The sequence below is a fragment of the Tympanuchus pallidicinctus genome, unplaced genomic scaffold (genome assembly GCF_026119805.1).
Source record: "Tympanuchus pallidicinctus isolate F22 unplaced genomic scaffold, pur_lepc_1.0 scaffold19, whole genome shotgun sequence".
NCBI lineage: Eukaryota > Metazoa > Chordata > Aves > Galliformes > Phasianidae > Tympanuchus > Tympanuchus pallidicinctus.
Window position 1 is genome coordinate 14,368,776 of NW_026294710.1, and position 25,607 is coordinate 14,394,382.

At 39.0% G+C, this 25,607-nt stretch overlaps 1 protein-coding gene across 3 annotated transcripts in view; it reads left to right on the forward strand.

Annotated features, from left to right (window-relative positions):
• The window catches only part of MKLN1 (muskelin 1), a 102,412-nt gene that overhangs the window by 42,127 nt on the left and 34,678 nt on the right, over positions 1-25,607 (forward strand). For all 3 annotated transcript variants that reach the window (XM_052680725.1, XM_052680724.1, XM_052680726.1), the window contains 3 exons: positions 757-834; positions 2,024-2,089; positions 9,945-10,057. In XM_052680725.1, the coding sequence (XP_052536685.1) occupies positions 757-834; positions 2,024-2,089; positions 9,945-10,057 (257 nt within the window). The remainder of the gene's footprint in view (positions 1-756; positions 835-2,023; positions 2,090-9,944; positions 10,058-25,607) is intronic.

The window sequence follows — 25,607 nt, forward strand, 5'->3', positions numbered from 1 at the left end:
TTCTTCTGTTTATCTTCTTGTTTAAGTCTCTGAGGAGAGTGTAAGCCATTATTTTGTTTCTCATCCAATGCTTGGTTGTCCCCTGTTGTAGCTTTTAATCTGCTTTTCTTTTTCAAGTGAAAATCCAGAGATACTATCTGACCTAGTTTTGAATTAACATGTGTTAAAATGGTTGAATTTGATGTGCATTGGCAACTTCTCTTTTGATTAAATAAGGGGGTGGGAATCTATTCTTAACTAAATACATCACATCGGAGATTTACAGACAATTGGCATGACCTGGCAGGCAGACTTTGTAACTGTTCATTGATATAGTAATGAGTCCTCTTCTTATTGTAGTGCTTCCTCATTAAGTTCATTAGCAAGTTTAACTTACGTATGGAGAAATTATTTAAAATGAAGACATCATAGAGTCATTAAGGTCATCTAGTCGAACCGTTGACTCATCATCACCATGCCCACTAAGCCATGTCCTTCAGTGTCTGCAAAGGACCAACAGAAAGCACTTTCTGACTTTCTGAGGTGTGCATGGTATGACTCAAACACTTGCAGTGCAAGGTCATTGCCATGACAACATGTCAGAGTTATTAGGGAGGTAGTGGGGCCCATTGCCTGACGGGATGGTCCTGCTTTGCTGACAAATGAGCGTACCTTTTGGAAGAGTATACTGGATTGACTGCTTTAGTTTTTTGTTTTTTTTTCTTTTCCTATAGTTGAAATATAAGCCTTTTATATAGCAGGAGTTTTGTTTTGCAGATGGCTTATTCAATCAGTATATCAGTCAACAAGAATACAAACCTCGCTGGGGACAGATTATCCCCAAAAGCTCCAAAGGTAAGGATTTTTCTAAAGCTATAGCCCTCATACTACTCATTCTTTCATGCTCTTTTCTGGATGTAGGGCAAGACATTGATGCAAGAAGGCCTTTTGTAGGACAACTGATCTGGAAAATGTTATCATCTGTGAAAAATTTGCTATTTGTCTGCAGATCAATGAAATGTAACCTGGTCTCTGGTTGAATAAGGAATGCTCCAAGAACACTAGCTGTCACTTCAAGGATAACTAATCATTTCACAAGTAAAACTCAGACTGTGTTACCTGTAGAATTCTGTTTAATGTGTGGAGTCATCTTAAAGGGAGATGTACTGCTTAGAGTGGCAAATAGACGCATTATCTTAACGTGGAATATTTCAGACTATCAAAAGATACGCTTCATCTTTTGAATCTACTGTACAGTAAATCTAAACTGCAGAATCTACCCCCAAGTATTGACTACAAAGGACAAAAATTACTGTTGTGCAGCAACTGCAGGATTCAAAGCGCCAGTCACCAAGTATGGAGCCCCATCCCTAAACTTCTTGGGGAAGGGTTATGTATGAATGTAAACAGACATATCTTCCAGTAGAGTATGGATTGTCTTTCTAATATTGCTTCCCTGTCCTGAACAATTAAGAAATCTGAAGTGGCTGGAAAACTACTTTAATTGGACAGTTGGAATTCCTTTATGTGAGAACAAATAATTGGTGCGAAGCTAACTGTTATATCCACACCATTAGCCCTTTGCTTCACTCCCTTGGGTACAGCACTGTGTTGTTTGAGTATCTGTTCTCACTTATCTGCCTTTAGGCAGCATTGGGTGAGAGATAAAGGGAGAGCAAAAGATTTTCAGTGTTCCCACTACTGGAAAGTTTCAAAGGTAGCTCAGACCTCATTTGTGAGGACCTGCATGCTTCAGGAACTCTGTGGATCCTTTGGAAGGCTCCTAGAATTGCAGTAGAGTACTGTATTCACTTCAGTTATTTATTGGAGCAGTCAGCAGATAGTTGTACAGTTTTATTTTGAATTTTACAATGTGTGGAAGAATACTAACTGAAGAAAGTGTTAAAGTTCAAAAATGATGAGTTAAGTCACGCTGCTTTTGTGTAGCACTTGAACTATACACGAAGTTCTATCCTTTCTGTTTAAGGTCTTATAACAGATGGCATTCTTTCACTCCTCTTTTTTTTTTTTTTTTTTTTTGAAGGTGATGGGGAAGACAGCAGACCAGGGATGAGAGGAGGCCATCAGATGGTTATAGATGTTCAAACAGGTGAGTAGTTACTGATTTCTTTTCTCAAAGGATTTAGTTACCTAATGAGATTTTTCACACAAGTATTGCAAATGTGTTCTTTTGAGAATGCCTTAATTTTAATTTTTGGAGAAAAATTGTACTTTTGGATAATTGCATTAAATAATCTACTTTCTTTGCCTGGAGCATATTCCAATTGCTTTTCCCGCTTGCTTCTTCCCTGCTAATACCCCGTTGGGCCTCTAACTCCTCACTACTTCACTAAGAAGCCAAGAACAAGTGGTTTAAATAATTTCTGTCTTCCCCTTTTGAGCAGATGCTTATACAGGAGAAATTAGGGATGATTATTTCCCTTATCTCTCCTATATATCATCTGCTTTGGAATAGCACTTGAGGAATAAATCTGATGTGCTGGAACATTCCTCATATTTTGGTTAGAGTGGCTTCTGACTTCTGCTATTTTTGTGGAGGAAGTTCCATTTAAATATAATTTACTTGATGCTTTTTATGAAAACGCTTTCAATAGCAGTTTAAAAAATGGTTCAACCTTGGTTTTGCAGAGCCCATAAAGAGAAGAAAGGAAGTTATAGGTAACAGTTGTGATGAACTCTGTACTCTATAATTTTCTGTAGCTATGTCTTCTATTTAATCAGATTTCTGTAGTGCGTCATTCCTGACTGAAGTGACTGTTCACTTAAGCTTCCCTGCCTGCATCTTTGCTAAACAAATAATTTGTATGAGTAATGGAGCTTTTCTTAGGAAAGAAGAAACAAGATCAGGGTTGTCAGTAGCAGAGAGGAGTACAGGGTGGCAATGAGGGAGTTGGCAAAAAAAAGCTGCAGTAGCTGTCTATCTTGTGGTCGTATTGAGAGGGATTGAAGCATGTGACAGGATAGTACCTTCAAGAGTAATTTGCTAAGTCATAGTGAACAAGCAAAAATGTAGAAGTCACTGCAGTCTTTGGCTGGTACTCAGTACGTAGTTTTTTTGCTGCGGAGAAAGCACTCGAGTTATTTTGTATATGAAAGCAAACTTTTTTTGGTGGAAGATTCATTAGAATAAAATGCTGCTGGAGGATAGCTGGTGTCGGCTCTACAAAAGAGGCTGTGAACGCTCCCTAGTGGTCTTAGTGAGTAAGTAGCAGTGTCTGTTTCACAAGCATGCTGAAGAAATGCCAAACAGTCTGGCAGTGACAGTCCTTTAGACCTGCTGAAAGCAATAGAATGATGGTAGCATGAGTCTTCGTTTCCATTTCTGTTGGTTCTTAAGTCTTATTAAGCATATCATCTCTGCATTTCACTTATCATCTGTATCAACAAAGCAGTATAAAGCACAGATATTTTTTTTCCTCTTTTTTTTTCTCCCCAATTGCTTAAAACTGGTTGGAGAGCATCTACGGAGAAAGAGTCTCAAGGTGTGAGAAGTGGGTTCCTAAGTCATGTTTAGTCCCTTTTTGATGCAGCTCTCCAGTGGTGACAGAATATGCTCCTTCAGAAAGTTTTACTGGAAGTTTGGGAAGTTGCCCTTACTTTTGCTTCCAGGCCCACTGAGGCTTGTAAAAGCTTGTATGTTTTTGAGATTAAAAGCTTTGCCATGTAATTTAGCTTACGAACAGGCCAGGGGAAGTTCTTGGTGCTGTTTGTATTCTTAAAACCAGCTGCTGCTGACGGCTTGAGTTTTCTTTTGAACATAGGTAGCATTTAGCGAGACTGTGGGAGTTTGGCCAGTTAGGTCAGGATGTGTTTTACAGGCTGGAATTGGTCTCCCTGGCCAGCCATGAGCAAATCAAGTATTAAGAGAAAAAGGAGCAGCAGCACACTTGCAGATGTCATCCATTCCTTACAAAAAAAAAAAAAGAAAACCAACCTAAAACCAAGACCAGGCTTACATGAATCATGAGAATTTTATTACATAAAAGTAGCAAGTTTTGGAAGCAAACTTTAATCACTCATGCCCAGGTCTGCTGTAGCTATGAATATAGCTGCAGCTGGTTCTGCTTTTTTAATTTAACCTCAGGGAAATATTAACCAGTTGCTACTGATTACAATAATATACATTTGTTTTTACTAAGTTTTGTATAACGTAGAGCCTGCCAGATGCATATATGTGTTAATGTCAGGATAGAGGAGATGAGGTGGTAAGCAGCTGAGCTAGATCTTGAGTTACTGATAGTGATTCAGTCTGCTGAGTCTCTCAGTTTCTACTGAGTTTCTACTCTTAGTTTCAGGTAGGGTATAGTCAGACTTGGTGCAGGCTGACTTCTAGCATGTTTTATCTTCCAATTAGAATAGGCTGAAGGTAACTAAAAGAGCAATTATGGCATCTCTATTGGCATACGGTAACTTGCAGTGGTGTAGCTCACTTCTGTCTGATGTTTATGCATTTAATACTTACTGCAGATGTCTTGGAATAAGTAGAGTGTTCTTTGTGCTTTGAAGAACTTATGTAGCATATTGAAATGAAGAGGCAGGCATTTTAGGGTGTAGAGCTTGCCTTCTACATGAAAAATTTGGTAATAACTCTAACAGTTCTTCCAGACTTCTATTTGTATTAGTGCTCAGATGGAAATCATCTGGGTGGCAGAATTAAGAAGTTGTTCTTGGTATGCTTGTAGAGAAATATGAGGCACTCCTAGGTATAGTTGGAAACTGCTGTTGCACGTGTTAAGACTCTAGACTTCAAATGAAAACAGAAGGATTATGTTTCTGCTTCTTGTGTAAGGTACTTGTCTTATGTAGGTCTCTGTATGAGAGGCTAGAGAGTTTTCTGCTCCCTGTTCTGAGGAAGGAGAAGTGTTAGGCTAGTCAGAACTGGGAGCTTAGATTAAAAATACAAACAGAAGCATTCCCAGAACACCTAAAGTGCAAGTAACCCCAAAGCTGCACAAGGGCATTCTTTCTAAAGTGAGCTGAACATCAGCCATGAAAACCTTATATGATTTATGTAGGTCCTGGTGAAATTTTCAAGCATTGAAGTGCAGGCTTGTATATAATAATATTGCTTCCCAGATTCATTAAGTGCTGATAGAGTGATTGCCCAGTGCAGTTCCAAAGAGAGCAGGTAGGCATCTGTTCAGCACTCCTTTCTTGATTAACACAGCTTTAATTATGACCCCTCAGGACTTTCTGTAGTTCAGTTATGACATGTTTTGAAACAGCAACTCTGGAAAAAAAATGAGAACTGCTAAGCAGTGTGCCACATTCAGGTTTGAAATTTTTAATCTACGGTTTAGGGGAGTCCTGTGTTTCAGATGTCTGGCTTGTAATTCCCTGGGTAAGGTGGAGATTTTTGTCTGCCTTTACAGAGGAGGTACAGTTTTATGGCCTCTAGAACCATGTAACTTATTTTGGTAACAGAATGATGGAGGGTTTTTTAGGATTTGAAAAGAAAATGAACTAGTATTGAAGTTATTTGAATTAAACAACTCCTTGGTAATATATCCTAATTCTTTTCAAGATTCATCATTATTTCATTTAGATAAAGCCACCTTATGTTTTGTCTCAGTTGTGTCAGCTTTGTCTGTTTCTCCTAACTATGGCAACTGAAATGTATTATAAAGGAAAATATTAGTGAAATGATCTTTATCAGTGTTTCTGCTACCTCTGTTCAGTCTCTGAAGCAAAATTAATTTGTTATTTTGGGTGTATGTTACTTTGCCTTTCCTTTTGTGAGAAGGAATTATTTCATTCTGTTAGGTAAGTGAAAAGAGATCTGTAGGTTGGAACAGTGGGCGATTCAAAACAGTGGGCACAGTATGCCATAGTATATGTAGAGATGATGGAACCATCTCAAAAGAAACACGGAGCTATGAGAAAGATGAAGCCAGAACAGCAAACATGGGGAAGGATGCTGTTTTGCCTGAGGAAAACATTTCTATCCATAAGATATTTTATTTAAAGACAGGACTTGTGTACAAGATGAAGAGATCTCTGAAACAAAACACAGATGGCTTCTAAGCTTTGAAATACAAACAGCTGCTGCATCCTGGAGGTTACTCAACTTCGTGGTGCTTTCACATTTGAGAAGATGACTTTGTGTGCATTGTATGCCTACCCAGACGAGCTGCAGCCTGAAAAAATTGTAGCCAGCCACCATCTGCACTGAAGTGATTCAGAAACTGAATGGTGGACAAGAAAATTCAACATCTGTCTGTGTATTTGAGCTCAGTGTGTTCCTTTACAAAGAACACGATGCAGCTTGCAGATAGCTCTAGAATGATATGGTTGCTGCAGGAGATGTGGAGAAAATAGGCGTTCAATTTGGGGGATAGGATGAAGAGCAACGGACACACTGCTCTTGCTGCAATTCTGATTAGCTACACAGGGGAAAAAAAGGCACAAAACCTACGAGAGATGATCCAGATATTATGAAGAATTAGTCCTTATAGTTATTTAAAGCTCTACAAAACCTGCTTTGTTACTGAAATTTGCTCTGCTGTGAGGGGTTAGAAAGAAGACTGTGGCAGATTTCTAGTAGTCTTACATGCAAAAATATTTCACTGGTTAGTTAAGTTGGAGTGTGTTCATTGCCTTGATAAAACAGGGATTCTGCAGTAAGCCAAGCTTAATTTATCAGCCTGCCCTCAACAATCTTCCATTTTACATCCTGATAGGAAAACTTGCTGTGCCAGAATCCCATCAAAGATTTCATCGTGCCGTGAAGACAGAGTTAAGAGGAACTTGAAAAGCTGACTTTGTGAGCTTATCCAAGCCTAGACTGAAGCTCCTGCAGGGTTTTGGGGATTTAACAGGGACTGGAAAGGGATAATGTATGTACTCTTCTGAGAACAAGGAACTTGCAGAGGGGTTGTCTGGACATATGTTAATTTTTTCAGTGTATGTTCTCTATACTTTGAGGAGTGTTCTGGCACCTTCTAGTCTTTTGGAGAACAAAAAAAGAAAATAATTTAGACATTATGAAAACACTTTTGAATGAGCAGGCAGTTTAGAAATATTCATAGAACATATTTAGAAGTATTGAATTTTTGTTCAACAGTAAATGTGAAGGAGATAAGGATAAGATGCTGGAGGGTGCATTTGATGTCCAAAATGTAACTAGTAAAAGCTTTGGGTAGATGTAACTGCTTTCATGTTTTTCTTGTTGTCTTGCAGGTTGATTTGAAAAGTTCTTCCAGTCAGTCCCTAAAACAGAACAGAATTCTGATTTAATAAAGCAATATTGATATTGCTGTGTGACATGCAGCTATGATGCAAGGAAGGAATTCCTTCCTCTGCCAGAGAACGATGTTCTTCCTGCCTGCATCTTGATTTCCCTAATGTTACTGAAGTAGAAATAATTATACCAATGTGAGACTGCTGTTTTCTCTTCAAGCTTCGCTCCAGCTGCCTGAAACCTTGTAGTCTGTTCCCTGTGTCTGATCTCCTCTTTGGTCATATACGGATGCATTGCTTAGATGTTGTGGCAGTACCAAGGGATGCTGAAGTTGTACCTCTGGGTCTGTGTTAGTGAGTGCTTTCCTTGAAAAAGTAACCCTTCCCATGAGATCCGTACTGAAAAATAGACTGGAGGGTTGTGAAAGTGAGAGTAGTTCAACTTCTGTTTGGAAAAAACAAATGCTACCCCTCCCCCCCTGCACTCCCAACTATTTTTTTCTTATCATTTGGGAGAACAATTGTGAACTTCAGAACTGTTGAAAAACAATTTTCCTGACATTACCAGTTGCAGATGAATTTACATATTAAGGAATGTTTTTGTTATTTCTGTAGTAAGATTAAAAATGATGGTCATTCTGGGTCTAGGTAGTGATAGAATCTGTCATCTGGACTACAGTTTTATATCAAGATAAAGAAGAAATTTGGTATACAGTTCGTGTATGCTCATGTTATTGCTGTGCTCAAGGAATCTGGGAATGCTCAGAGTTCACTCTGATTGTACCCCTTTTTGGTCCTTATACACCACTTAGTTCTGTGAGCTGGATTTAGGTGAATTTTAAAATCTGAGTTTTCATCAAATTCATTCAGATTTGCTATTAAATTTCATCTGAGACAACAAAGTCTTTACAGGCAGGCATGACATTTTGGCAAGGCCCCAGTAGGATACTTAGCCAGTGCCAAATCTTTTATTTTTCTCAGCTATCAATGAAGCTGTTGTGGTAATGTGGGTTTTGTGAGCTGTGAGAATTTATGCGCACAAAGAGACCTGCTCTTAGCAGGGAACACTGGGAGCCCTGAGTCCAGGAGGAAGGGTAATTAAAGTTAATGAACCAGGGTAACCTTTCCATGGTGATGACCACTATCCTGATGGTAGGTAAGGGTCAGGGCCTATTCCCTTTTTATAATCACACTTTTAGCTCTGCTCTTTAATTGGTGTTGGATTAAAAATTGGCTGTTACCTTCATAATAGATCTGGCTTGTGGATTTTAAAGAAGTTTATAAAGCTCTGTGATTCTTCAGTGGCTCGTTCTTCTTGGACTTGGTTTTGTGTTGTATTAGTGTGGTCTGAAGATGAAATATTTTTAGAATTCAAGACCAGATAGCGGTGTCCCTGTAATGGAAGTGACTTAATCATCTGTTGGTGTCATAACAGAGACTTATTCCTTATATGCTTCCCATGTTGGAGGCTTCATTTAGTTTCATCAGCAAGTTTGATAAGCTTTTGAACTCGCTGTGCTTGGAGTGGTGGTGAATTTAAGGTAACATGCTCTAAGGATGAGGCTGGAATGCTGACTTAAACTGTTACTGCTCTTCTGACGTTTTTGTGACTTAGGATTGTCAGCGGTTTATGGGCCGGTTTGGCCCCGTTCTGTGACTGGCAGGGCGGAGGGATTTCGTGAAATCCGTGCCTCCAGAAAAAAGGAACAGGGGACCCCAAAATAATTAAAAACAGTGGCAACGATCTGAGGAGAAACAAACTAACTTACTAAATATAGTATCGGAATGCAAGATAACGCACTATAATACAATATAATTCTGTTATATTGAATTGAAGCTAATCAAATATAATGAGAGAGAATATCCGAAAGATGGATAGGCCTCACCACAATGCTGAGGTGAGATGCGCAGTCCAGTTGAGCAGCAGGGAGAAGGGGGAGAACCGACGAAGAGTGGATGAAGAAGAGCCCATCAGGTGACCTTACCAGGAGTTGAATCTCCTCTCTGTGACCGCAAATTCCCTTGGGGAATGCAGTTCTTGTTCAGGCAGGTACCCAGAACTTGAGCATTAACAGTTAAACTCCCAGTGCCCCGCATGATGTTATGATGTGGAATACCGAAAATCAAAAATCACAAAACCATGACATAGGGTAAATTATATTATGCCAGCCATTTTCCTTGAAGAGGATTTCATAACTGAAGCAAGTCGTCCTTTATAAGAGATCAACTAAATAAAAGAGGTTTTCAGCTGCTGTCTCAAATCTTTGTAGACTGTAAGTTTTGCATCAAGCAGGGGAAGAACAGAGTTCACTCAAAAAGATTAATAATGATTGGCACTGGTGGACAAAGGAAGGGAAACTGATCATGTCTGCCTGGACTTGTGCAAGGCCTTTGACATAGTCCTGCATCTGTCTCTAAATTGGAGAGAATTGGAGTTGAAGGCTGGACAATTCAGTGGATAAAGTGTATTTCTGATGGTTGTAGTGCCAGGTGAAGGCTAGTTGTGAGCGCTATTCTCTAGAGGTCAGTCTTAACATCTTCATCAGTGACCCAGACTGAGTGCACCTCAGCAAGTTTGCAGATGACATCCTGCTGAGTGGTGCAGTTGACAAAATAGAAGGAAAGGACGTTGTCCAGAGGGACCTGTATAGGCTAGACCTACAGTCTGTTTATCACAGGTGTTTTGGAGGTATTTATGTGCTTAAAGGCATTTTATTTTTTTTTTTTAAAGACAAAATTAATGTGTTCTTCCTTTATTTTGTTAGAAACTGTTTACTTGTTTGGTGGCTGGGATGGAACTCAAGACCTGGCTGACTTCTGGGCATACAGTGTGAAGGAGAACCAGTGGACTTGTATATCCAGAGATACTGAGAAAGAGGCAAGTAGTACATTCATACTGTCAATACCATATGAATTATTGTAGAGAAAAATGCCGTATTTCTAAAGTGCTTCTATACATGAATAGTGTGCCAAAATCATGAACAAAAAAAAAAAAATCAAACTTTCAAGTTCAGAAGACTTTTGAAATAGGATTGGGAAAATGTGAAATGGATGTGAAATTCAAGTGTTCGCCGTTACTGGGAGAAAGGTTTATTTCCCAGGAGTAGACTGATCAGCCAAAAATCAGTTCAGTGAGTAAGACATAAGTTAAATAATGTGATAAGATGGAACGAGGCTGCCAAATAAACATTTCAGACCTGATGCTGGTGTTGAGGCTCAGTAAAATTTTTTTTTTTTTAGCTTCTGTCAAAAATGTGAGTAGAAATGGACAACCAAGAGGTGAAAATACATAGAACAGAGAGTAACTGCTAGAGGTCATGGAATCCGAGGAGTTTTCATGGCATTCAAGTCATTTTCCTTGGCCTGTTTTGCTTGCTTTTTGATGTATGATACCTCTGAAATGAATGTAGATTGGGCTGTAGGTGATAACAAAAAGAGAGTTCCAACCTTTGACTCATGTAATGCCCATGACATTTCACGGTATATATTAAAAATTTCCTGTGGTTATTGTGTTCAGAGTTCATTACTTGTTTGTCAGAGCATAACTGAAGTAAATTCATGCAGCGTTGTCTTGAAGGATTGAAAAGACTGAGATTCCAGCATTTTCTGATACCTAAATTCAGGAACTGATTTTCCCCAAGTACTTACAAAAGTCACTGATGGTTGTTTTTTTGTTTTTTTTTTCCTCATTTGAATTTTTCTGGGTTCTTGTCACTAGCTTAATTTATGAACTTAAGAGTATTGCCATTTTTTCCTGGCAAAGGTGTATAGAGGTTGCAATCAAGTAGGACAAACAGCCTTAGTGGAAAATCTCACAGTAAGGCTCTTTCCCTTTACATCTGTGCTTCGTGTACAGAGTTTTTAATGTTATTTAAAAAATGAGCAATAATGAAACTGACTGTGGTATTCTAGTATCTATCTTAACAGTGCTGTATAAAGGTTAAAAATTGTCCTTACGTTTTGTATCTTTGTGAGCTTTTTTCCTCATCACTGCTCGCAGCTCTGTACTTCTCGTGGCTTCTCACATGTTTAGAAATACAGTGTTGAAACTGGGTTTGGTCTTTCAGTGCTGTAGGGTCAGCTTGTGTAGCTGAAAAAAAAAAGAGTTCATACTGTTCACCCAAAATTAAGTGGGATATGTGTGATGTAATGAAGAAATTGGGATTTAAGTCTTTTATCAACTTCTATCCAAAAGATAAAGCTAGACCACCTTTTCCTTCAGTCCAGAAAATAGAGAGCCAGTAATAGTGAAAGCAAACAATAATTTTAACTGCTGTCTGTTTCACTTTTTTTCTTGTTTTGTAGCTACCCAGCGTGTGTTATTTTGTCTAACTCAGGATGCAATGTAATAAGGCCTTCCTGTCAAGAAGGGTGACTGTTTTCTTCCTGCACGAACCAGTGTGGGTAGTTCTGGTGTTTCCTTAAGCGGTTCAGTTTCTGTGGTGGTTTTTTTTTTTCTTTTTTTTTTTTTTTCTGGGATTCTTTCTTATCCAGTTGAGCTTCTGTAGAGCTTGGGAGGCCTGGCTGGGATGCAAGGCATGAAACGGTGCCAGAAACAGCGTATGTTTTCTGAGTTCCTCGTGCCTGACTCTAGCAGGGTAATGCTGGGCTGGGAATAAAAGAATATAGAAAAGAACAGCTGTGGAGGGGACAGATTTTGGAGGAAGTAAAATTAGATTGCAATGGCAGGTCAGGAAATTCAAGTGGAAGTTGGAGGGATTGTTGGCTGAGAAGAAGCGAGGTCAGGAAATCAGGATAAGATGAAGGTTCAATTGAATGCATGGGGAACTTTGAAAAAGACACATACTTAATATGAGTGGAAAAGTATTTAGAAATGGAGTTCCAGAATGGCTTTATGTTTAGTTACAGTCTGACGTGGATGTCAGAAGACAACCTACAGAGGCATAGTTCAGGATTTTGATGACTTAAAGCAGTACATTGAATGGGCTGCCAGCACTTGCCAGCAGTGTTTTTTTTGTTGTTGTTTTTTTTTTCTATTGGAGTTCTGGATGAAACCTGATTTAGAAATGAAAAGGTCAATCTCAAACAGAGAAGTAAATTAAAAAACAAAGACTCCAGATGTTTCTCTAATAGGACCATCAACTATTCACAAACAACTTGCTGAAAGGAACTGTCTGTTGACATGGAATTTTTGAAAATGTTCTGGAGTCCAATTGAACTTTGTCTTGTTTTTGTGTTATATTGTGCTTGTTCCGCTTCTAGCTATTTTATCCCACTTAATTTGTGACGCTGGTTGAATTAGCCACTGAATATTTCAGCTTGGATAAAAGGAGAAGATGGTTGCATATTATCCAGCATCATCTTAAGGGTAACACAGAGCAACTGTTTCAGAGTAAAGGTACCGAGAACTTCTGATGCAATGCCAGATTATCTTCATCCACTTGGCACTGCGGTACAAGGAATTTGCGGTGACCTTTTCAGTAAATGGCGTTGTTTCTATTTTTCTAAGTTTGCCAGTGAGTTGGAGAAAGGTCTCTTTGTCACCTTAAGTTGCACTTGTGTTCTTAACAGTTCAACTACCAATGCTAATTTTCCACAGTCCTCCTTATCTCAGGAAGAAATGCTTGCAGTGCTAGTGAAGTAACTGGTGGCCCATGTTCTTTAGAAGAAAAAAAAGATATCGTGAACTGAAGTGCAGTGTTGTGTTGAGTTTCCAAAATATGTACCCTAGCAGCTGGTGGGCAGACTGAAATTGGAACTTCCCAACCATTCTTTCACTGTGTGGAGGCAGAAAGGTTCCTTCAGTCCTTGTGAAATGATCCTCATTCATGATCATGTCCTTGTGAAGGAATTGTACCATGACCTCTCAAATGGACCCACAACTTCTGTCTGCTCTGTGCAGTGCTTGAGTATTCAACAGCTCTCCAAGTCTGTGAAGTCTAAGAGTCTTTAAGAAGTTGTAACCTGAATCAAGTGGAATATTCTAACAAATGTTGTCTCGGGTGTGTTAGCAGTGGTAGATTAGTGGACCTTTTTAGGATTTGGGAATAGTTTTAAAATATCAAACCTTGTCATTTCTTGAGCGTTTTGATACTAGGCCAGTGTCAATTAATAGATGAACTTAATGTGAATGTTTTGGTATCTAATATTTGTAGTTTCCAAGCAGTAACTTTCTCATAGGGTAACTTAGTGAAATGAAGTACAGAAGGACAGTTGAGGTGAATAGGCAGCCGTAGGAAGGACTTCATTTGCAGTAGGTTAATTCTGTGGACTTACAGGATCAAAATGCTGAGGTATGTTTAGGCTCTGAATCAGAATCACAAGGTTGGGAATGACCTATAAGATCATCTAGTCCAACTGTCTTCTCATTACCACTGCTACCACGAGCTACTAAACCATATCTTGCACCTCCTCATCCAGACGCCTCCTGAACACTGCCAGGGACGGCGACTCCACCACCTCCCTGGGCAGCCATTGCAGTGCCTGACCACTCTCCGGGGGAAAAAGTTTTTCCTCATGTCCAACCTAAACCTCCTCTGGTACAACTTGCAGCCATTTCCTTGGGTGCTGTTTGTTGCCTGGGAGAAGAGGCCAAATCCTCTTCACAGCCTCCCTTCAGGAGGTTGTAGAGTGCAGTAAGGTCTCCCCTGAGCCTCCTCTTCTCCAGACTAAACAATCCCAGCTCCCTCAGCCGCTCCTCGTAAGACTTGTGCTCCAGACCCCTCACCAGTTGCGTTGCCCTTCTCTGGACACGTTCCAGGGCCTCAACGTCATTCCTGTAGTGAGGGACCCAAAAGTGAACACAGTAGTTGAGGTGCGGCCTCACCAGTGCTGAGTACTGGGGGATGATCACCTCCCTGCTCCTGCTGGCCACGCTATTGCTAATGCAGGCCAGGATGCCGTTGGCCCTCTTGGACACCTGGGCATGCTGTCGGCTCATGTTCAGCTGAGCATCAACCACCAGCCTCAGGTCCCTTTCCTCTTCACAGTCATCCAGCCACTCATCCCCTAGCCTATAGCGCTGCATGGGGTTACTGTGGCCAAAGCGCATACCTTAGCTACTTCTCCGTAATCTCCCCAAGTCCTTCTTCCAGAGGACATAGACTCTCTTTTTTTCTCTGAGTCTCAACAGTAGTTCCTGACTCATCCACACCAGTTGTCCACCCCTATGACTCTCCTTGCGGCACTTAGGGACAGATGCAATGATTCAGGGAAAGATTCAGTAGTTGAGAACTGGGAAGCACTGTATTTTGTATGTCAGTAGTATTCTTTTGCACTGTTTTGGTACCTCCTTTAGACATCAGAAGAGATGCAAGATCTTCTTGGAAACAGTATTTTACTGTGCTAAGTGGTAGCTTCTGTTGTGCGTTTGTGTTGATTCATCATCACTGTGGCTTTATGCTCACACGTCAGCTCTGTGAAGGACATGGAAATTGTGTAGATGGATTAGGTTTAGGTGATGCTATTTCTCAAACTTATAAGTGTTTCTTGACAAAAACTCTTTAGTAGCAGACAAGGTCTTCCCATGGGTTAATTGGTTAAGAGGATAAATTCTTTCTGACTATAAAGGAAAGTGTAGGTCAACAAGTGTCTACTGGTAGTAGCTTCAAAATGGTCTAGAAAATTGGCATATGGTAAGGTGACAATTTACTGCTAGCATTAAATACTTTTCCAGGCTACATAAAATGAAGGCTGACAAATGTAGAAAAATCCTGTGGTACTGAGAGCCAACCTGAACATCACCTGCTATTGTATTTCCAGTTAATTTTTCTGTATTGTATGGATGCATTTTCCCAAAACTTCCAATGTCATTGCAACAGAAGCATTATATTTGTTTGTGTTTGTGACACTTACATGATTTTTTTTTTTTTTGTGAGGTGGTATGATTTTCAAATATATAACCTTATTGGTGTAAAACTTCTGCTCTGTGCTATTTTTAAGAGTAGGAACTGAAAATGTCTCAAATGTTGACCGCTTCCTGCAGATGATGATATGATTTAGAAGATGCTATCAGTAATTCGGAGATTTTTGTTTCATTTTGAATACAGTAATGTTTATGGAATTGAGATCTAATACACTGAATCTGCCATGTCTGAGTAGTTCTAGTTGTTAAAAGTTGCTCAGTTGTAAGAAATTCCTGGTGCCACAAAAGCTCATAGGGAGAAAGCAGCTGTCCCCAAAAGCCTGCAGCAGAAACTTGGATCTTAAAGATGTAGCTCTGAGCCAACTTCTTAAATAGTGTAAATGTCTACAAGAGTAGGGACAAAGGCGGCACATTCTGAAGTGAACACAATGTAATGCATTCTGGGCAGGTCCTGAATATTACATGCTACTGTTTTATTTCCCCTTTCTGAAGTGTAATGGTTTAAAACTGTTCTAGACAGTATTTATTCTCCAAAATGTTAAAGAATTGCAGATAATTTTGACTAGTTTCTTCAGTGAGACGTAGGCATCCTAAAACAAAAATATCCTGTTGCGGAGTATCTTATAATTTCAGAAAGTGTTTTCCACTTGTAAAAGTAACTTTTTCATGTATACTAGCTTGTGTGCTTAAGCGCTCTGTCCTCTTACTCTTGTGTATTTCTTTTAACTGAAATTTTAAAATTGAAAATACAATCTTTATTTTATAGAGCTCTGAGTCTTAAGTTATTCAGTTCCATTGTGAAGTGCCCATAGTTCTTGCTTCCAGCATGCAAAAAGTGCAGGAAAACCAGCCAAACTTCAGTTATTCCTAACACCAGATGTTTCAATGTGTAGAGAACCCTTTTGGATATTGAAGCCAGTCTCATAGAGAAAGGAGTACTTAAATGAATGCATTATGCACGGTATTCTGAAGGCTGCAAAACTTTGGCAGTCCTGGAGCTTGCACGTGCCAGTCTTCAGATTATGCGTGGACTTGCTAAGCATCGTAAAGCCTTCAGCTGCAAAGGCTGCAGCCTGCAAAGTTAAGAACTGCTTTTATACCTTCAAGTAATATATCATGAATAGTTGATCTGTGGCATTTATGTTCTGTTGAAAATCATCGCATTGACTCTAGCTTACAATGGACATGGACATACTGGCCTGATTCCCTTATCTGGAGTACAGATTCATTTTACTTTGACTTTGTTAGGAGTGTGTTGCACCATTCACTCCCTTGTGAATTACCTTTAAAGCAGTATGCAGAGGCATGCTAGAGTGACTGTGCATAGATCTTGGGGAAGATGATGCCTTTTTGTACTGCTTGAAGTATTATGGAACTTTCAGGTAAGGATTTAATAAAGTGAAGAATATTGGTATTTAAAAAAAGCTGATCTATGTACTTCCAGGTTTTACTGACAGAAAAACAGGCACCTGGAACACAACAGCAGGCTGGAATCCTTAGTACCCCATCTTCCCCCCTCACTGTGTGGGGAGAATGGTAGGAACAGAGAAGGTAGGGGTAGAAGGTGGGAGGAAAGTTTATTCTCTTGCCAGCAAGGTCAAAGTAGCTTCACACATGAATCAGCGTTGCCTTGGGAGTAGTCTCCTGTTTCAGCTAGTCTGTAAAAGGCTTCCGTTACATTAACACTCCTCAAGCTGTGCAAATACAGGAATCCTAAAATGCTTCCCCTGTGTTACCGCAGTGGGTATTTCATTAGTAACATAGACACATCCTTAATTAATTTGTTTGGATAGTTACACGTTTGAAATTCTGGTAAGTTTTTGTGGATCTTGCTGCTATTAATGGGTGTATTTCTGCCACCAGACTCTGAAGACAGTTAAACTTTCTGGACAAACCCTGACTGAATGGATGTAGCACATTGCTATGTTCAGCTTTCAGACCCTGAAAGAGCTTAGTATGTTTAGTGGGAATTAATCCATGAATTTTCCAGGGCTTGCAAGTGCTGAGGGACCAAGGGATTTTATTCATACTAGGATTAAGGAACTGCATTGCCTTTGTATTCTTTGTTATATCTTCTGTTTTTTCCTCTGACATCCCATGCAAATTACTGCAAAATTGAAGATGACTTGCTCCTGAAAGTGTCATGCAGCAAAGACTGTGTGCTACACTTTGTGGTAATTGATGCAATTCGCGCAGCTGGATAATCAAATTATGTTCTGAGAATAGCTGACGAGTGATATAAATAAAAATTTCACAAGCTACATCTTTTCTGATGTGTCACTTAGTTTCAAAGAAGATATGGCCATTTCCACGGTATATGTATATATATATATATATATATAGATAGATATAGATATATAGATGTGTGTGTGTATTATATATTTTTCTTGCCATGTTGCTATGAAAGCTAACAGAAGAAGCCTACATTGAACTCTACTTAGTATCTGAGAAGACAATCTCATAAGCCATGGGTTAGCCTGAGGGGAAAAGTTACACAGCCACTTCTGTAATGTTGTAACACCTCTAAGTCCAAACTATTCTTTTTCTTCTCCTTAAAGCTGTCATCACTTTCCAGGAAACATCTGAGAGCTTGTGGCTGTCCTGAATTGCTTAGATCAGTATGAAATTTTAAGTTTATCACCATCTTTTCAAAAACAATTAATAAAAATTATTTCTATCTCTGCTGTGCCCTCATGAAGGTTTCAAAACTGGACATGTTTCACATCTTTGGTTAAACAACTCATAAATTACAAGTTTAACTATCTTCTGCCTACTGGCCTGTTGGTCTGTTTTAAGCCAAATAACTTGCATCTGCAGAACAATCTTTCTCTTAGCTGGATGACTTCTTTGCTAACCATTGTGATTGGTAATCAGAGGACAGCATGAACTTAGCAGTGCATTTGAACATGACCTCATTCAACATCCTGCAATTGTTTATGGGGTTGAATTCGGCCCACGAAGGACATTGTCCTGAGGGCCCATATCTCAGAGCTGGTGACAGATTGTCTGTTACGTTTTGTCAGCACTACTGAAAGCAAAACTGAGCAGATGATGGGTAACAAACCAAGTTTGCTTGTTAAAATTTTTGAAGCTGCAGTTCTTGCTATTCAAATCTCATTGCTGTGAGTAGCACTAGTTTTGTGAGTAACTTGTTTGTTTTGTTAGAAGTAGCACAATATTAATGCCCTTTTATTGCCAACTTCTTTTGTATGAGAGGATTGGTAAGCTGAATCAAGAAGACTGGATGATCTATTTTTGACTGTAAACTGATACCTAAGCAAGACCTTCATGTTTGCTCTTGCAGCTTGCTTCATATAAATGTAAGAACTATTACCTGTGCTTTCTGCTTTTGAAGCTGTGGTGTTTTTTTTTTTTCTTCCCTCTTTTCATTGTTCTGCTGCTTGCATAGGAACTCTCTTGATCTGGTTTATTGTAACACGATGTTCCACAGTGCTGAAAGGCCTTGATTATACCTAGATTTGAGAGCAAGCCAGATGAGAACACACTGCTCAGACAAGGCCTGGGAATATGGCTTCTTGCATGTGCAGTGATGCACATATCAGTATCTAAAGCTGTTTTGCACAGTAGGTAAGATTATGTGCACAGCTCTCAAAATGAGGATATTCGTGCTTTGGAAATTTTTGAGTCAGTTTAAAGGTCTTATTTCTTCAAGTTGCATTAATTGCAGTTCACCAAAAGCCAATAGGTCATAAGCTAGTTCATTTATGTTATGAAAATACCCCAACATTAGTTGTTTCTGCAAGCAGGCCTGCTGGGAGGCTAATTTTTAACAGATAATTTGATGGGAGGAGAATATAAGCATCTGTTCATTTTCATAGCGGCATTCATGTGCTGCACTGCGTCTCCTCTTATCTGTGAGTAATGAACCTGCACTGCTCTCTGAAGGGTGGAACAGGCAATCTGAGTAATTTCTTATGTAGGACCGAATGGGTTGACCTGCCCATGGGTCATCAAATCCTAGCCACTGTATCATAAGGTTATATATGTGAGCTTAAGCATTTGATTTATAAGTTCATTGAACCATCTTTCACAAATAGAACGTGGGACCATTCAATTTTACTTCCAAGCAAAGAAAGTCTCTTTAGAGAACATTAAGCTTGAGGGTGTGTAGTATCAACACTGAGTATCCCAAACGTGTACACACTTCCGGAAAAAAAGCTTAATCCTGTTTAATTTTTTTTCTCACCCAAAGTGAGCAATATTGATGAATCAAAACTGTGTACTAAAAGCTGCCTCTGACTTTAATCTGCTCTATCATGTCATAGTCAAATTCCCAGAAAGGACTTTGCAACTAGATCTATTTTGTTGCATTGCTATAGGAGGTTACACATTAGCAGATTAGGCACAACTCAGATACTATGTCAACTGCCTGACCGAAGGATAGATTCTTTGTCTTAGCTGAAACTAGATATGTTAATAGCCTGGTATTTGCAAATACTTGTCAGCAACATTGATATCCAAGCCTAATGTTTATCATAAGACATTCTACTTGCATGACAAATGTTGTAGGTGCATGTCTTTCCAACACTGGCCTTGGGGGTTTTAAGGGTCGTACTTCTTAGTCAGGTTCTGATCTGCTTAACAGATTTCCTGAAATATTTACTGGCAGAAGATATTTAACTCACGCACTCTCAGAGTATCTTCTTTATAGCTGGCATAGCAACTGTGAAAGTAAGTTATAATAGCCATTATATTTCCTAAATAGGAACAAGAGTATCTTAAGGCTAAATGAAAATGTAAGGCTGCTGACCTACTGTAGCTTCATATGCTGCTTTAAGCTTTTACCTAAGGCAAGCTTGCAGAGTAATTGGATGAATTGTATGTATGTTGAGTATGAAGAATAATATAATATATATTATTTTTATATATAATAATATATATATAATAATATATAATATAATATATATAATATATATAATAATATATATAATATATATATATAATATAATAATATATATATAATAATATATATTATTTTTTTGAGCTACTCTTGTATTCTTTAAAACATTCAGAATCTTGGTTCAATCCTTTGTTGCATATACCCTCTGTGAAGTTCAAAGGTTATTTTGGCATCTAGTGATAGAGATGTCATGTCCTGGACATCAAATGACACACACAGCTCTGATTTTTGCTGTCATATTGGGTGAGATAGCTGGGATGCGAGAGGCTCTTGCACCCTTTTAAAGCCCTTGCAGATGGCTCACATCTGTAGCATGTGCACACTGTGTGATTCAGCTCTTGTGGTCAGTTGGTAATTATATGAGCATTAAAAGCAGGGCAGCAGCCTCCACTCACTTTATGTTTGGGGTTGATGTGCAGTACTGATGCCATGTGTTACCATAAAAAGCACTGGATACATGCTTTTAATAGATTTCTGGCATCTTCAGTTATGAGAAACATGAAATGCTTTCTGTGAGCAACTAATATGAGATGGAGATTTTGTGTTGCTGTAGCTTCTCTTGCTGAATTTAGAAGTTATCTAAAGCAAATCACATCCTTATGAGCTGCTGCTTAGATTAAATGTCTTCGGAGTATGCATTACCTGAGCACTTGCACTGATACAGTATTAACGATCGTAAAGAGCATAAAGATTTGATTGTGATTCTGTGAATGCCAAGATTCATATGCATTTCCTTTCATTTTCAAGATTGTGTAGAACTTTATCCTTTGTTTTGGGATAATGCTGGTGAAGGAGGAGGAAACAAATTATATTCTGAATCTGCTGAAATGCAATTTGAAACTGGGAAATGAGACCAATTAATCTCCGCAGTGGTGTGTAGGCAGGAGGGACTATTTGTTGTATGACAGCGTGCTCTCAGAATGGGAAACAAAGTAGGTTGTTTGTGTCTTTTTATGTCTTCGTCCCAGTTTTCTTTAGGACAAGAGCATTTACCTCATGACACTTATTTTTGAACTTTATACTGGAGACAATGTTCACATTCCATCCAGTCTTTTAAAGCACCAAGAAGGGAGAATTAGTCAGCTGTTCTTTGTTTTTATTTCCCTGACTCTTGAACAGGGTCCAGGCTTGCTTCTGAGGTTTTTCATCTGGATCAGTCTGAATAAAACAGAACTTCTTGCGACTGAAAACCCTTTATTTGCAAAAGGTTATGATCACCAAAAGAAGCCAAGCTCACCAATTTCTTGTTTTGGAGGTGGGAAGTTGAACCAGCTTCATGGAGTTCTGTTCACGTTAAAGGAGGTTCGTAGGACACTTATTTAAAAGCAAAACAAAAAAGAAAGCTATCATGTTAGTGCCTTAAAGCATGCCAGGATTCTGTTGCTAAGATGATGCATGGCAATTCTGGCATAAACAGTTATTAGAGCAGACCCTACCCTAAGGAGTCCCAATCCTTTCTCTCCTGTATAGGAGCAAATCAATTATTCTTGGGAGGCAGTGTTGTCTCTCGATGCTGTTGTGTTGCTTTTTGAAAACGTTTTGTAAGTTACTCCTAAGTGGGATAATTGCTTTCAGCATTTGCAAGTTAAATGAAGAAAGCTCTAATTAGATTTTATAAAGTGGCTTAGCATGTTGAGAAGGCTTTTCATAAAGTATACTGTGTATTCGCTTGGCGTTGCACAACTGAATTCTGTGAGGCACTGACAAAACTAAAAGATCCTGTTTGGCCTTGGTTTCTAGGTTTCTTCTAAGATCAAAACCTTGTCTTAGGTACTCCTATCTATATGTACTCTATTCTTTTCCCTACATCCTTTGGGTCGTTTATTTCTATTCTAGAGTCTGGAGCAGTTGCAGTCAAGACTAAGCTGCTTGAGGACTGTATTGTGAAAGTAGGGAACAGAAGCTTGGTATTCTGCATCACTTGAAAATGGTGCCATGGCACACAGTGTTTGATCTGTCTTGATTGTTATTATGCTGTGCTAATTGTGCAGTGGTACTGGGTGGTAGAGAGCCACTTTATTCAGTTTAGTCTTAGCTCTGTGGGGGCTCTGGTTGAGTTGTACAGAAGCCAAAGTGCCCAAGTGCTTAAGCTTAGTAATCTTTAGTATTGCTTGGTGTCCTGTAGATCTGAAATGCGATACGCTAATGCTTTATTGTTGCCACCGCAGCATTGGCATGAACCAAGGAACTGGCCGAAGCAGCTTACAACATTGTTAGCCATCTGAATAAGAATTTAGCCTGGTCAAAAGCTTCTTTCATGTGTGGTTTCTGCAGCGTGCATGCCAGAAGCTTCATGGTGAGAACTGGAAAGTGTTCCCAAAGCCGGTGTTTATTCAGATCATTTGGGCACTGTTGCTTGATATGACTTACCAGAGCTTATTTTAACTGGCAGTGCTCTGTTTGGAGAGTAATGCCTCTGCTAACTCAGTTGATTGGTTCATAGAATTGTGGAATCATTAAGGTGGAAGAAAACCTTTAAGACCATCTAGTCCAACCATCGACTCATTGTCAGTAGATGTTGCACTTAGTGACATGGCAAAGCTTCATTTGCAAAAACATTATCACGTGTGCTAGGAACCTCGGAGATAACAGTTCAGTGGAACTAGACCTACAGGAAGTACTACTTAATGAAAAGTCCTGCATTGATCTACAATCACTTGTTATTACCACAAGACCCGGTAAATGCAGGCTAGCTGGAATTTTCTTTGTCTTCTACTCTGCTCAATAAGACTTGACTTTGCTTAATCTTCTCTTAGGTTTATCAGTGTGCAGGTGAAATTCTTTATTATCCCCAGATTTTTAGGAATGGTGGGTAGTGTGTTATGTGGACTAGCAAGTACCGAAATTAATACTTTGTATGCTGTCAGTTTATTTTTGATGGTATGGTCCAGATTTTAATGAGACTGTAGAGATTTATAGTGCAATGCACTCACCTTATTGATAGACATATAAATAGACATTAACTAATGGATTGTGGACCAGTCTACATTTAAGCAGGAGGAGAAAAAAGGGTTGTTCTGCTCTCTGTTTGATGTCTTTTACTATAGGTTGAAGAGAATCATGACTATTACAGTCAGTTTTTTTCACTTATTACTTAATAGCAGGGCAAATCCTTTGATACTCCTGGAATCAGTTCTTAATTGTTTGAAGTTGGTGGCTGGTTTCTCCATGACCAGTTGGGGTAGTGTGTTCTTTGTCTGAGCAATAGGCTCGCTATTGTAGCTGTGTGAAGGAGACTTTGCATTAACATTTATAATTGCCCACGGACTCTTGATTCATTTAACCACACGTGCCATGAAGTTTTAGTCATTTTTCAGTGTCTGCCCGTATCTGTCTCTATAAATGGACTTTGTGTCTCCCACTGACGTATGTTCATGCTACAAGGGCTTTTTTAAGCAAAAGGATAGCCCTCATATAAACCAATGTGTAATGGACTTATTTACTCCTATCAGTAATCCTGCAGCATACACGCTTGGTTCCACATGACTTCTTTGGTGGTAAAGAGGAATAACTTCAGTTTTCTTTGTGAAAAGATGATGAACTGGAGGAAACTTTGTGTGTGACAAGATACAATCCGTTCTATGGCAGGTTCTACAAGTTCAAGTCAAAGATAAAATTCTTGTGATAAAATAAATTATTATATATGTGATAAAATTCTTCTTTTCAGTGGTGAATGGTGACAGGACAAGGGGAAACAGCCAGAAACTGCAGCATAGGGAGTTCTGCACAAATGTGTGCAAGAACTTCTTTACAGTGAGGTGACGGAGCACTGGAACAGGCTGCCCAGGGAGGTGGTGGAGTCTCCTTCTCTGGAGATGTTCAAGACCTGCCTGGATGCCTACCTGTGCGACCTGCTGTAGGGAACCTGCTTTGGCAGGGGAGTTGGACTCCATGATCTCTGGAGGTCCCTTCCAACCCCTACAATTCTGTGATTCTGTGAGCTTGAGGTGAGGTTTTTCTGCCTGCGGTCTGTAGATTAAATGGTCAAACTTAATGCCTTTAAAAAGTCATACATGACTAATACACAGCTCTTATGTTTACGAACGATGCATTTTTCTTGAACTTGTTTTTCTTGAAGCTTGTTTTCTGTAGTACCTGTGCTGTTAACTCCACTGGTTTAAAACTAGTGTTGCATATGCTGAGTGCCTGAGCCTCCTGCCCGTATTCAAATTTCATTTGAAGATGCATCTCTTCTACAGTGCAAAGCAGGTCAAGAAATTATTAAGTTTGGAGATTTATTCTTGAAAGTTCCTGAGACATTATTTAAGCAAATCTGATATTATCTACTGTAGCCCAGAAAGACCTGATAGTGCTGTGAGAGTGAGATATTTAAATCAGTGGGTTCATTTAAAAAGAAAATTGCAGTGACATGACAAATAGGAAGGGGTCAGAAAGGACTGATTTCAGACATGTGGGGCTTACTATTCCATCTAGTAGTAGCTGTGCCATGGCAACAGCATGCTCTTTGGCAGAGGAACAATGGAACATCCTCCAGGGTCCTCCATAACAAGAGATGGACTTCTTCTATAGGGGGTTGTTTTCTTTTGAATCAGAGACAAGTTTTGTGAATATACGAATTGACGTCTCTCATGCAAAGAAATTGTCTCGTGTGCTCTGAATAGGATTCTTTGGAATATGGTAATCTGTTTTTTCTGGGATCAGCATCAAGTATGTTGCTACCTTCTTTCACCTTCTTCCATGTGACCAAAGGCAATGAGTGAACTTCTGCTGTGTTTCAGCATTTCACGCTATTGTTTCATTTCTGTGAGAAAAGAAAATTTTCTTAATCACTATGCAGTAGCTAATTCTCAAATTTGTAATTATGGCTGGCATGCTTCATATTTACCAGATATGAGCAATTTAGTTCACATCTTTGTATTGTTTACTTAACTCGAACAGTAGTTTGCAACAACTATTTTTTAGTGAAGAATTCTTTTTATCAAACTTAGTGAAGAATATTCCCTCATTATACTTTAATTAGCTTTGTTCTCAGTGAAATGATACAATTAGATTTTTTTTTTTTTTTTTTAAGTAAGGTGGTATTTAGTAGCATGTGGAGCAAATTTTGTTATTTGGTATGGCATGATTAGATTTCTGTAACTGTAAGACTTGTAATAAGTGGTGATTTATCATGCATCTTTTGAGTATTTGGTTAGTCTTTTTCTATAGATTTTCTTTATGTTTTGTCTTTCATAGTTTGGTCATGTTTGTGTGCATCTTACAGTTTTTAGTTGACAGTGGAAATTTTCCCACTTCTCTTGTTGCTTTCCAGGTTGCCTTTTCAGATTCCCAATACTGACCTTTGAAACTGTGGACATTTTCTATGTAATTTCTATTTCTTATCTTCCAGACTCTTGAGACTCTTCTCAAAGCTAGCTGCACAGCTTTGTTCTGTCATTCTCATTTTAATGCTTTCCAAAGTGCAAAGAAAGGTGAAATAAATACAGGATTTATCTGTAAGCATAATTACTTCTGTCTGATCTCTTGCAAATAAGGCTTTCCCCACCTTGATTTCTAGTATCTTGGAGTACAGCAACAGAACTTGTGTGCTTCAATATGAGAATAGGAAGGCTTTCAAAACTCAGCTTGACTGAAGTAGTGGTAGACTGTCCAGTACTGCATAGTACTGTCTAAATGTCATTGAATAAATTACTCTGTGTTTTGAAGTTGAGCACTTTGGAT